Source organism: Vanacampus margaritifer, chromosome 1 (assembly GCF_051991255.1).
Source record: "Vanacampus margaritifer isolate UIUO_Vmar chromosome 1, RoL_Vmar_1.0, whole genome shotgun sequence".
In the NCBI taxonomy this organism is placed as follows: domain Eukaryota; kingdom Metazoa; phylum Chordata; class Actinopteri; order Syngnathiformes; family Syngnathidae; genus Vanacampus; species Vanacampus margaritifer.
In genome coordinates, this window is record NC_135432.1 from 16,147,370 (window position 1) to 16,161,976 (window position 14,607).

Below are 14,607 nucleotides of genomic sequence, written 5' to 3' on the forward strand. Positions count from 1 at the left end.
AATTCACTACTTGCAAATTAATTTAGCGAATTTACGTACTTGTATCGTATCTACATCGACATATTAAGGCCATGTATAAATATTTTTTTAGGGGGCTTGTAATATTCTGAGGAAAAAAACTATAACATATTTACAAGAAATAAATTTGTGATAGTATAAAGTTGTATATTTGTGAGAAGAAAACATCTTAATTTATTTTATCTTAATTTAATAATACATTTATGAGAAATAAAACCGCAGGCAAAATCAAAAAAAGGCCCTCAGAAACTTGTGAGACGTAGCGTAGCTACAGTCCAGACAAGGTGCTGGCTTTTGTCCACCAGGAGCTATATAACGTGAAGATTAGTTGGCGGGGTTAATGGACCAATCTTTATCAAATGAAAAAGCAGGATGGAGACGAATTTCTAAACTTTACTCGTTACACAGCAAACTACAGCGACAACACTTCCTGACCCCCAATCAGCTGACTAACACTAAAAAAATCAGAAGCTAGCAGACTGTAGGTAAATGCAAGTGAATGACTGAGAACAGCAGATTCAACACATCGATTTAGTCATTTGTATCCAATGCTTCAAAGTGCAAAATTTGATATGGTTAATCTCTGCTAAATCAATTACTATCTCCTTATTTGAAAACCCGACTGAAAAGTATTGGAACAAACATCTGAGTATGCTATGTGTGTGTGTGTATTTTTTTGCAAGTTTCAGAGTTTTTTTCGCTCACAAACCTACGAGTTTATTTCTTGTAAATTTACACTTTTTTTCTCGCAAATCCGACACTTTATAATGTCACAAATGTGAGAGCTTTTTCTTGGAAATTTGTGAGTTTTTTCTCGGAATATTACCCCCCTCAAATTTATAAATATATATATATATATATATGTGTGTCCCTAATACGCCATTGTACTTATCTTTATATAAATACAAACAGCAGAAGTTTTTTTTTATTTTTTTATTTTTTGTGGGTGTGCTTGTTACAAGTACAGTGAATGAAGATTCATGCTTTACAATCTCTTGTGTCCAAACAAAGAGGTGTGCCCTTATAGAATGACATCACTTTTTTTTTTTGCTGATAAACTGTATCAACTGGTGTCTACAAATGCTGTCTACGTGTCCTGGTCATTATTTCTGACATTTTATTACATGTTTGTTTACAGCTTGAATTTGGGGCAAAAATCGTGTTTGGTGCCATCTTAAGGTTAAACACTGAGATAAACCCAATTTGGCTGTTTGTCCTCTCATTACACGTCACTTGTTCCGCATGACGTAGTTTTCATTCTCGAACACGCCTCCTTAAACGGCTTCTTCGTGAGTTGCTGCTGTCAATCACAGCCAGACCACGCCCAACCCTCTACCCATTCGCAACCCAACGGTCCTCCAGGCCACACCCCCTTTGAGAGCCAATATCAGATCGTAGTGAGGGGTGGACTTCCTGTTGAGTAATCCTTTAACCTGAACCTGTGTACAGAGTCCATAAGCCTCGCTGCACACATATCTACGCTAACATGAGAAGCCATCTGGTCTCTACGCCCAGCAACTCACACTCTCTCGCCTGTCATGCTTATCACTCTCTGCTCATTCCAGGGCTGGAGTGTGGAAAAAGTCTAATTTCGGGATGACAGGTGGCCATGATGGGAGGATGTGTGGCGCGGACTATCTTGTCAAACTTGTCAGCACATTTACCTGTAGCAACAGTCTGAGGTATGTAGGTGTCACAGTGGGAATTTAGTTTTCAATAATACCAACAAAAAAAGTATTTCTAAACATAATTATAATGCTCAGTTTTTGCACCTTTTAACACCTTTCTCATTATTGTAACTAAATGGGGGAGTTGTCAAAATATAATAAATTTTGCAGATTTTTTTTTTTAATTTTCTACAGAAAAAAAATCTTTGTGTGACTGCTGAAAAAAAGAAACATTATGATTTAATAATAAGCATAATAGAAGTGCGAGTCAACAGACTCCAGCTCAGTCACAGAAATGGAGCCCGTTCAAATCTGTCATCTTTTTAAATTGCAAAGGACAAACACAGCACTGGCGTACACATTAACACACATACAGAAACACACACAAAATGAGCTAATAGCTTCCATCTGTAGCTTGTTATAGTCATCTTAACAGCTCATCACCTCACTGTGAAAACAAGTCTCACATCATCCTGTCTTCACTGTCCTGTGTCCATCCGTCCATCCCTCCGTCCATTCATCCATCCATTTAACCTTTGATACTCATCAAGGCTTTTCTCCCTTCTGTCTATCCATCTTCAACTTCCTTTTTGGTTTTATTTTCCCCCCTCAAAGCGGCTTACCTTCACAAATATGTCTTGGCTTTTATCCCTCGTGTCTGTCCATCTGTCTCCTTGTCGCTTTCCTCTTTCCCCACTCTCGTATTTATCCCTCTGATATTCTTGGGCCCATATACAGGGAGTCTCAAAGCATCCATGAGGGAGACCTCTACATCTGTCTTCAATGTACCTCAGGTCCCCGCAGGCCACCAGGACAAACCGAAAGTGACACACAAAAGAGCGGCTGGTTTTCGCAGATGTGTCAAAGCTCGGCGATGGTATCGCGCAGACTTGGCCACTTCAAAGATATGCACAAGGTTTATTCAAAGGATTTGTTTACAGTGGTCCTCTTGGCCTCAAGCCTGTGCTGGGTTCTGTCAAATTCATGAAAGACAAGATGCTTTTTCCCATTTTCTCAGCGACTGATTAGTCTGGAGGCTTGTATTCAAATGGTAGAAAAAAGTCTTACTGGAGTATAATAAGAATGAATTTTATAGTCCACATTTGCCATCGTGTTTTAATGTGGAAATGAAGGCGTTCTTTCTTTCTGCTAGTTCAAAACGGTGCAGATGAGTATCTGGTGACTCTCAATTAGACATGCATGTGTTGGTCTCTTTGTTCCTTTTTCCTAGTGAATGGATAGCAAAACTGTCATCATGTTGCAACCAGATAGCTTTTAAAGCAACAATATGTAGAAATTCGACCCTAACAGCTGCTTTGAAGTCATCATGTTCTATAGAGAGAAATATCTTTAATAAGTAAATATTTATTTCAAGACATATTGAAGAGCTCTGATGTATTGGGGGTGCTGGTAATCCAATTTTCTGCATTCTTTAGGCTAGTGTACTTATAAAAAAGTTTTTTTTTTTTTTTTTTTTTGCTGTTACCTTCATCCACTTTGTTACATTATAGGAAAGTTCTACATTTAAAAGAATAGATTCCTTACATTTATGCCAAATAGCAAAAAAAGTGCCCACATTTCCCCCATAAAAAGCTAATCTGATGCACTATTATTGTGTAAAATATTCATTTGAGTTGACTTTTGCCTTCTTTTACCAATGGTAAGGATTGGATAAGAATTCCTCCACATTCGTAGCCATTTTCTGAATTTTTTTTGTCACCATCGTTAAAAATGATTAAGAAATGGAATGTTCTCTTTTCATAATAATTCACATTGAAAACTTTGTCTTGTCGATCCTACAACTAGCATCATGACCTCAAACAAAGGGTTGCATTATTATTATTATTATTATTATTATTATTATTATTATTATTTATAAGCTTTGATGGAGGTCTGAATTCTCTCAATGTTTTTGTTGTATTTATTCCAATGTTATTAACTCTGATTAGACGTAAGGAAAACATTTCTACTGCTTTGAGTATAACTTCATGGAAACTATATTAATTCCCTGGCTATAATTTTCCATGAAGTGATAAAAAGCAGATGCTCTCAAGAAGTGCACTTTTTGGGGGGGAGTTGACGGATTTGCTGAGGGAGTGAAAGGTTCATTTCCAAATCTCATGCTGACATGACCTGTGTGCAAATTGGGCATTGGTAGGATCCTAAACTGTGTTAAGCTGCAGACTGAAATGCACATACACACGCTGTAGGCTAAAATAAGGGAGATCACAAATGGATTTAATTTGATCCTGTATGCCTGCAAAATATGAAATGCAAGGCAAAATCACTCACACCCATCAGAATGTCTTCTAAAAGTTTCTTTTGTTGTCATTTCTAAGCTAAGCAAATTTCGAGTCCTTTCCAATTATTTCCTCCTTCACATTGGATTTCCACGCACATGCACGCTGACAAACAAAGCGTTCATTGACAATATCTTTCCAAGGTTACTTGAGCTTGGTTGTTTATTGTTGCAGAACGTCAAGAATTTTTGGAATCTGACACATTCTGCACCATGTGCATGCAACCTGGTCTCATATTAACATCCCACCTTTTTTTTTTTGTAGCTAACTCATGCAAAAAAGTTAACCAGGAAGCTGGACAATTCAACATAGAGCTGTCCAAGGAAATGTATCATAAAAATATTAAGAACCTGTTTAGATGTTTTAACGATGATGAATGCGATTTATATAGTCCAATTACTGAATAGTGTTCCTTTAACAAGTAGTTTTTGCTTGATTTAGTAAAAGAAAACCCTAAAAGAAATAATGCATATGACCAAATTAAATGATTTAAAAAGTAAAAGGGAATTGTTTTTCCTCACAAAGACTGTTGAAATTAATCACACACTTGATAGTCTTGCCATGACAGAGTAAATCCTGGGATTTCCTGGCAACCTGTCACTGTTTCTCACGGCTAACACCTCTTTGACCCCAAACACATCATTACAGCGAGACATGATGATGTGGACGTGTTAAAATAAGCAACAAATATTATGGTTTGATTTTTGTTTATTTCAAGGCTGTTTTTATCATTTAAACGGAAAAAGGGTAGAGCACCAACCACATAAGGCACATTAAGTGGATGAAAACTGTTTTTACTGCTATTCTATCCAATGCTTTTTCCTTGGCAACACATGCAGAAACACAGGCAAACATCAGAAGTGACTCCAAAACTGCACTAAAAGGACTTTAAGACTCATTCAGGTGGAGCATAATTGCTACATGTGGAGATTGCAGTCAGATGTGCTTGTTTCAAATTTGGTTTTTATCTGGTGGTGGTTGTCATGTTCTACGATTTCACATTCAACTTTTATATTATGTTCAATGAAACTTTAAAATATCCATAGAATGTGAATATGCATATATATAGCTGTCTATACTGTCTGTGATTGACTGACAAACAGCTCAAATGTTCATCTCTCATCCGATGTCAGACGAGAGCTCCAGCTCACCTTTGACACTGAATAGTGGATTGAAGATCTGATCCGTATTAATTGTTAAATGATTTATTAAAAGAAAGAATAGATAACAAATACTTGTCACTCATGCTGTTTTCACTATTACTCGTCTGGTAAGTCAAGCACACATGCGCACACACGCACACACGTGCAACACTTCTCTCTGTCATCCCAGGAGGCTTCTGATTAGTCTGTTGTGCCGAGCAAAACGCAGCCAAGCCTCTTAGCTCATCACCCTTGGTGCGCGTCGTTATCATTACATCTGTCCTTCTCTATTTTCATTTTCACCCGCCCTGCTTGACGCCACCTCTCGGAAACTATTTTCTTTTTCTCTTTTCTACCCTTCTCCTATATGTCTCTGATTCTTTTTGGTTACCGATCATCTCTTAAGTCATCTCCACTTCCTTAACAATCTACAGTCTCATCCTCAATGTCTCCTAAATCTTGTGTCTTGGCATTATTAACCATCTCCATCACTTTAATACTTTCATGTTGGTCTTCTTTTTTTTGTGTGCAGTATGTGAGTTCCTGTATAGTTTCTATTTTTATTATGGTCCCAGTTCCCTTTCAGTATTGACAAAAGAGACATAAATAATGCATACCTAAATTTTATGATGGCAATAATTTGGCCCTGGAACTCATTATTTTTAGTTTCCAAATTTAAACAAATTGGAGGTCATGTGTGGAACAGATGGTATGACAACATTCTCATTGATGGACGTACTAAAAACTGTAGTGCATGGTTGAGTGGTGTCAAAAACAAACAAAAACAAAAAAATTGGACACACACAGTGTCCTATGAGAGGCATAACAAGCTGCTGAATTAACACTGCACATCCAATCCAAATAAAGAAACAATAAATCAGGGAAAAAGCTGAAGTGTTGTGTTCAGGGTGTGTCAAGTGCAGAAAGCTTGGACAAATGACTTCTTAGTGTGTGAGGCCCCCCATTGGTGATGTCGCAATCACTCTAAACTACTTGGGGGGAGTACAGTGCTTTCATTGATTCTGGCCTTCCACACATTAAATTTAGCATTTCCAAATAATGCATGATGCACGTGTATAGCTGATTAATAGCTCTTTGATTAACTCATTCACTGCCATTGACGGCTATAGACGTCAAAAATTCATTTGAGCTATTGCTATTAGTTTATTTTTTTCCACTTTTGTTAACAAGAGTATGAAAACCTAGGTAAAAAAAAAAATTGCACATTTAGAACAGATATAACATTTGTGATTAATCGTGAGTTAACTATTGAAGTCAAGCGATTAATTACAATTTTAAAAAATTAATTGTCTGACGCCCCTAATTTTCAAATTATATATATATATATATTTATATATATATATATATATATATATATATATATATATATATATATATATATATTTTTTTTTTAAATTAGGGGCATCAGGCGCAATTTTTTTTTAATTGTAATTAATCACATGACTTCACTAGTTAACTCAAGAGTAATCACACATTTTATATCTGTTCTAAATGTACAATAAAACATTTTTGTAGCTTTTCATACTCTTGTTAACAAAAGTGGAAAAAAATGTGAAACTAATGAAAATAGTTCAAATGAATTTTTTATGTCTATTGCCGTCAATGGCAGTGAATGAGTTAAAATGATGCAAAAGTGTGTACGGTATGTCGATTAGGTGTGTAGTTGTTTTGTTATTGTATGTCCACTTCATAGACAGTGCTGGTATCATGGGTTTATATTTTCTTCTATTCCTTTTTAATTTTTCTTGGTGCACATGTCTTGTTTTATTATTTTATTACCTCCGACAAAGAAATTGATGATTTCAGAAAGATCCGCATTGTGGATACAGGAATTTTTATTTATCCATTAAATTCAGTGGACAATTGTTTTGTTTGTGTTTAATATGCTGACATTTATTGCTGCTACATGGAGTATTGTTTCCAAAAATGTGTTCCCTGAGAAACCTGGAGTGGTCCATAAGAAAAATTTGAAGATTTTAAATATTTCACAAGTAATTGTTTTGTTAACCTTTTAGCATAGTTAATTGTCATTCCGAGGATACCAGAATATCCATGTTCCATCTGGATCTACTGTATACGGTTGCACTCGTGGGCCTATTGTTTATTGCGAATTTGGCACATTCTATAATTTTTTTCCTCTATCTTAGAGTTTTCAATCAGAGGTCTGGGAGTACTTAAAAAATCAACTAGTGGAAAAGAAAAAAGACAGAAAAATTGCTGTCATCGCGCTATAGCATAACATGACTGAGGGGAGGTTAAAAAAAAGGCTGACTGAAGAAGAAAAAAGGCGCTCCAGGACAAGAATGGCTGCCACATTCTAGTCAAATCCGGCAGGCTATCCCGCTGAGTCCAAGAACAACCAACACTCGTCTTTGTATCGGTTTGTGGGCGATGCCAATGGAGCAAACACGCTAATTCAATCACAGGCAGCGAGACAAAACTAACAGAACTCTTGACTCTGAAAACGAATGCGATCGGCTCAAAAGGGCCAATGGTGAGAGCGTTTCTGTTTTCAAGTGACCCCCCGCGTTTGCTGGAAACAAAGTGAATGTTGTATAAGACACAGTGTGTGTGTGTGTGTGTGTGTGTGTGTGCGTGCGTGCGTGTGTGTGTGTGTGTGTGTGTGTGTGTGTGTGTGTGTGTGTGTGTGTGTATGCGTGTGTGTGTGTGTGCGTGTGTATGCGTGTGTGTGTGTGTGTGTGTGTGTGTGTGCGTGTGCCTCAGGTCAGCCTGTGTGCTTGTGTATGATGTGTGCCCACAAATAGACACAGGATGAGTGGATAAAAGAAGTTGGCAGGTCATGGAGGCCTGCTTGCAGTTCCTTTAAAACGTACTTTGCTTGACCAGCATGCCCCTCACACGCAGCTTTTAAAGGGAATGGGAGAATCCACTTTAATTGGCAGCTAAACATAACGGCAAAATGGAGCAAGATTGTAACGTTTGAAAATGGTGTTCCCATTTTTGTGTCTAATCAGGTATTTGCCAATATAATTCCGCTGGTTAATATTAATGCTCGTCTCCATGTTGGGGCGGATGTGTTTTCATCGTAGTCCGTCACTCACACCAATTAGTTATTATGGAGTGATACGCCAGATCGCTTCCATATGGATGTAAATCAGTCATCTAGACTGGATATTTATTGGGAGATTGTATACAAGCGTGCACAGAAACTTGTCTGTCGCGTCTCATCTGGGCGTCGTCAGTGACATGTTGACGAACCTTTGGTCAGTATTGATTCTGTCATGGTGTCTTAACAAATAAGTTCTGTGTGTTATTATAAGATGACTTTATTTAATACAACCAGTGTATTTGGATACAGTTTTTCTTGATAAACCATATAGCCTATGTTTCTCCTTCTGAGCACCACAGCCACACTTTAACGTGCTACGCTGCACCAGCTGGCACGGGTCTGCAAAAATACCAAAACTTTTCTCCTGCCCCTGTGGATTTTTACACCGCTCCTCATGCTAGACAAAACGGAACATGAAAATAAATCCCAGAGAGTTTACTTTTTAAATTTTAGTGTAGTGTGACAATGGCAATTAAAAAAGACTAACACCTTTGTCATTTTTATCAGAACTTTCAGTATGACTGGACACTCATGGTTGGGTAAAATAACCTGTGAGAAAAATCAGCCCAGTCTGGCTCTAATTTGATTTACAAGAAAAATAACCATTCAGAGCTCAAAGGCGTGATTGACGAGGTGTCAATCATTTCTCATGCACTGGCAAGCACACCCCTGCCTCCTCGCACTGAAATGGGCAAAAGACTAACAGACAGAACCGAGTGAAGGGACCACAGTGGCACTAAATTGGCATTAATTCTTCTTGACAGGTAATTTTATCACATTTATGACAACCTTTAGTGTTATAGTAAAATATGCTACCAACACAGTCACACCTAACATCTGTTTGTTTACAGTGCTAATGCTAGCTTAGTGACAGGCTTGGCTCTCCAGGCAACTCCAGGTTGATAAATTAGGCTTGATTCAAATCTTGCTAGCAGTTTTAACACTGCAAATTACTACTTCAACAATGTTAAAATGTTACTTAAAACACTACGTGAGTACGGTTTCTTTAAGTTTTGTGATAGCTACGGATCCTGCAATGGATCCTATTTGGGAAAACATGGATTGTTTCAAAGTAGCAGTGATCAGATTTTTCTTCTTTGTTTTGTTCTTATTACTTTGACCACTAGGTGCTATATGTGACTTACATGTGAACATCTTTGTGGCTCTTGATTTGGAGGAAGAAGCACAAAGACTGCAGGTTTGCCGAGGTAAAAATTGCTTTCTTCCTGTCCGACCCCCCCCCCCCCCCCTCTGCACCCTAATTGATTGAAATGAGATAATGACACCTTTTCCTGTCACTAAATTACTTCCTAATCCTCCCGGGAATCCAAACACCCTGTAGGCTATTCCTGGTTGTCATGAGCACGAGGGAAGATAGAGGGACGGACTCCTCCCCCTGAGGTGAGGCAAGAAAGAAGACCGAGGAGGCGCATATGATTCAAGAAAATCACACTGAGCTAAGCAGACTTCAGTCAAGGTGGAAATTATTAAAAGTGTGTAACCTGTAGTGTTATAGGTCAAGAGCTCAGGAAGCATTTGTCCAGTAATAATAATGTTATAGGCAGAGGTTTTTCCTACATTCTGCAAGAAGCTAGTAACAAAAATGCCAAATTTTTAGAATGAAGGAAAAGATTGTTCATGGTTACTTGAAAGTGGGGAAAAATGTTCACAAGCTTGGTCACGCATGTCTTTTTTCTCTCTCTGAGTTTGTCCAGAAAAAAACTATAGTTTGGACCGCATTCACATGAAGTGTCAACATATCACACAAAATCTCATTTTACTAGTATCAAAGGAATAACTTCACAGCAGTAAGTCAGAAAAGTCATCACTTTTTTTATAGGCAAAGGAGTCTTTTATTGTTTTACTTTTAACAGTGTTTTTAACTTTTTTTCCCCCACTTGTTTGAAAATTAAGAATATGAAAATGTAGATTAAACATAGCCTGTACAGGAAGTAAAGTTTTTATTTTTATTCTATTTACTAATATTCCAGAACAATTTGTGTGTGTGTCCATTAGCATTTACATTCATTGAATTTACTTATTTAGCTTTGGATTATGTTTTGTTGATCAAGAAATACATGTTACCACTCTCCATCAGAGTGGCATTCAAGGAAAATTAGACTTTAGGAGAGAAAAAATAAAATAAATAAAAAAGGTGTTTAAATGCACACACATTGGCCAAACTGGCCTTTGTGAAGCTGGGAAAATAGAAGGGTGCCAAAAAAGACACCATGGCTAATTAAATAACTGAATCCCATGGACGCATTAACTGTTTTTGTTCTTTTTTCTTTGGAACCTTGTCCATTCAGCTGTGATCAGTCTTGTACACAAGTGAAACTTTAGCCTGCTAAGCGTCATGGGAAGTGGTCATCTATGCATTCATTTTCATTCAAATATCAAAGTGCCCATGGCCACTAATGTGCTTTAGCTTCTTCTGACTTTTCCATTCTTAGTCCATCAATGTGTCAATTTTCTATATAAATTTGCAGGGCAAAAGCCAAAACGTACTGCAGGAGGGCACATACTGAGACAAACAACAATTCACACAATCACTGAGCACAAACAGAACCTACACTTGCCTGCATAAAAGCCAGGCACAATCAGTGACTTTCTTAGTTCCTGTTGCTAAAAGAATACGTGATGCATTGGCTTACAAGTTTAATTTGTTTCATGAACATGCTCATAACTCAAATCACTCATGTCTCAAATCACCTTTCTCCACTGAAATTAATGTAAATGTCATTAATCTGTTCCAGAGCCATATTATGCTGTCTGGTCTGCATGACCTGGCCACCACCAGGGGCAGTAGAATGCAGACATACACATGAAGAAGAGTTTCACAACTAACTCCTTAATCTGAAGTAAGATTAGTGATTTTTCACTGAGGATAAAGAATGTATGCCCGTGAGTATTGCTATTTTGTGTTGTTACTGTTCAAATATCTTTTGCTTAAAGATTTATAACATAAGTGCTATTTGTTACTCTATCGATGGCATTTTATATTGTGTGTTAGCATTAAGATGGTGGATTTTCCTACGGACATTAATACAGGCGATTATCTTGGCTAAGATGCCTCCTTTTTCAAGAATTGTTCACTATCTGTCAAACTGCTGCTTGTTGTGAAGTGAGTAGAGTTCACGCCAACCAATTAATGAAACAATACATGCTATGCTTAAATCTTCATACTGTAGGTTTACAGTTACAGTAACACTGCCACGTTGTTTTCCCTGTCCCCCTGAGTGCGGCCGTCACAGTGCCTCCGACAGGAAGACGACGTGACTGTTCTCCTGAAATCATGTCACGGAACAGAAGGAAATCCTGTGTGATATCTATCGCCTATGAAGACTATACACGCCCACTCTGTCCTGACTGGAAGCAAACAATGAGCTCGACTTGGCAACAACAAAGTCAACAGCCCTTGAAAACAAACACAAGCGTGCATGCATCATCTTTTGCACGCTTATCTTAAGAAAGCTAAATGAGTCATGGCCAAAAGCAGGTTCCGATTAGATGCAGGAAGAGGACAAAGGGCTTGACACATACAATACAATACATAGACAGCTGGCTATTCCATCTCTACAGGAAGTGAAAAGTGAACAAAATGTGGAATGTGTTGAAATTCTTCTCCATTTGAGAGGTCAACAGATGTTGCACCTGAGAGAGGGCCTGCTGGCTCAGCTTCAATTGCTGCTCTTCCAAACCAAAATTCAACAACCTGTATGATGTCAGAGTACACTACTTTGCTTTCTGCTAAGTGTTTAGACTAAATATATGTAAATGTAAATGCAGCATTCACTATTTTTATTTTTCGAAGCATTCATTCATAGATTTACGCTAACACAGTATTGATCTTATATTGACAAGTGACTTATCGATCAATTGGCCGGCCTGATTTAATCAGCTGATATTAGCTATTTCAAAATTAACATTACAACATGAGACAAGGATAATGACAGTCAGACATGTCCAACCCCCAACCCACAATAAAAGCCTATTTTTGTACATTTTTCTCTCTGTTATGAAGTTTTACAAATTAATGAAGTTAATGGCACCAAAAGATAAGTAAAGTTTTATTCACAATATCTTATTAAATTATTCAGTCAATGAATCACTTATCAGAAATTTATTCTGCCAGATAATAGAATCGCTCGTTGAGCCCTAATTTTGACAGTGCTTAACTTAATAATCAGCATTGTTCTAACACAAGTTCTAAATCTCAGCATTGACTCAGTTTTACATGCGTAAAACTGGTTTTGAACATTGGAGCAACCAGCACTGAACATTTGACACTCAGCAATCACACAATGAGCGCCCGTAAAGACATCTAGGCTGAAAACAGTCGCTCGTGTGGAAGAAATGAGCTGGGTATTTAGTTTGTAGTTATTTTACAGTCCCCCATCACACTTCATAAATTAGCCAACATCCTCCGTGGGTGCTTGCCCGCCGCTGTGAATAAATTCTAATAATGAGACAATCACATCCCGCAGAAGAGCGAACCTTTGCCAAATCACCTCCAGCTCTCATCCAACAAGCACGCCGCCCCCCTCTAACCTGTACAGTAAAAGCACCACCGCAGGAAGTCCTCACAAACAGAAGCCAAAAATGCACATTAAAGTCTCCCAACCTTTACTGAGTCAGGGCACATATTTTACTGTACATTAGGGGAAAAAAAACAAATACTGTACACTTTAATTGTACCTTCTGCCATCTAGTGGAACTGCATTTAAGTGTTCTGCCAGTCACTATACATCATTAGATATCTATCATTACACTATTATTAGATATGTAAGCAAACATACATTATTTGAAGTAAATAGATAGTTTTCAACTTGAGTGAGTCAAGTTCTCATGGCACACTTGATAAATCCTAATGGTACACTGTTACACTGCATTTTATTTATATATGTTTAATCATACATCAAACCATCTTTAATTACCTCCAAATTGACCTTCAAAACCCAAATTTTGTTAGAAACTGTACAATAGGACAAAGATTTTAATTCGTAATACAGACAGCCAGCCACATGCATAGATAGATAGATAGATGGATGGATGAATGGATAGATAGATAGATAGATAGATAGATAGATAGATAGATAGATAGATAGATAGATAGATAGATAGATAGATAGATAGATAGATAGATAGATAGATAGATAGATAGATAGATAGATAGATAGATAGATAGATAGATAGATGGGTAATGTACCTTTATAGGAGAGTCTGAGCCGTGGCACATTTGACTTGCTGCTGGATGAGACCCAAGTGGCAAGGAGCACCAAGAGATAGAAAATTGGAGTAAATCCTGCCATTCTTCTGGATGAAATGTTCTTCTTCAGGCTAGACTGACTCCTCAATTTCAACCTGCCCTCTTCAGCATCAGGCTGAATATTCCAAGAACGTAAACCCAGGAGTGGTCCTCGTATTATGAAGAGTCTACATGAGAAGTGTTAGCGCCCTAAAATAAAGAAAGACTGTGGATGTGCAGATGCTGGTTGAGAGCGTGTGGCGTGCGCGTCTCTCCAAGCGCAATGATGAACTGACTGACTCACTTGGGTCAGGACTGCTCTGCACTTCCTCACTGCTTCCAACACATGTGCAGCAGAAGAGAGGACAAGTATGTTGGGAGCCAGGAAAGAAGCACCACGCCTCTCTCTCTAACCCCCCTTTAGCTCTTCTCTCTCACCCTTGCTCTCGCTCACTCAGTTTCTCTCTCTCTCTCTCTCTCTCTCTCGCTCTCTCTCACTCTCTCGCTCTCTCTGCACAACTTGTGTTTGTTTGTTGCAAAATCACAATTTCAATGCATCGCAGTGTAAGGATGTCATATGGATGCAGATCTGGATAAAAAAAAAGGTTGTTTTCCCAGTTCTTTTGGCATCAAGGATGATGCCGAGAATGGGTGCGATTTTGTATTAACTCTTTGACTGCCAAAAACGTTAAATAACGTTTAGTAAAATCCTACGGAGGAGCGCCAAAGACATTAAAAGATGTTCACCAAGTTTTTTTAGGTTTTTTTTCGGAAACTGGTGGAGGAAAGCCTTGGCCAGCTGTGCTGAAAGTATCAAGCAGATCTAGTTAGTATAATGACTATTTTTGGCCCCTAGATGGCAGCGATGACTCTCTTTGGACAAGATCGGGTAGGCGTCAGTAGAAGAAGACGTGAGGTGGAACTAGAGTGTTGAGGGGACAATGGCTGAGAAAGCGAAAATGGCGACCGGTGGCAAGCAGCTCACGCTTGATCGTTTTTTTCAAAGAAGAGAAGCATCAACCAGTGCTAAAGAGCACATTGATGACGACGATGATGATGATGGTGACTCCGAGGTTGACGCCGAAGTTGGAAGCGTTGACGCGGCGGCTATGATCACGTCATAAAGCCTCAGCGGCTAGTG

At 38.2% G+C, this 14,607-nt stretch overlaps 1 protein-coding gene and 1 long non-coding RNA gene across 2 annotated transcripts in view; one reads left to right on the forward strand and one right to left on the reverse strand.

The window, feature by feature from the left end:
- The window catches only part of sema3bl (sema domain, immunoglobulin domain (Ig), short basic domain, secreted, (semaphorin) 3bl), a 54,341-nt gene extending 40,511 nt beyond the window's left edge, over window positions 1–13,830 (reverse strand). The window contains exon 1 of the mRNA XM_077576926.1: window positions 13,428–13,830. Within this exon, the coding sequence (XP_077433052.1) occupies window positions 13,428–13,530 (103 nt within the window). The 5' untranslated portion in view covers window positions 13,531–13,830. The remainder of the gene's footprint in view (window positions 1–13,427) is intronic.
- On the forward strand, window positions 8,901–9,582 carry LOC144052151 (uncharacterized). Its single transcript, XR_013294168.1, has 3 exons — window positions 8,901–8,982; window positions 9,346–9,426; window positions 9,561–9,582. It is a non-coding gene; the product is annotated as an uncharacterized LOC144052151 (long non-coding RNA).
- Window positions 13,831–14,607: the final 777 nt, after the last annotated feature.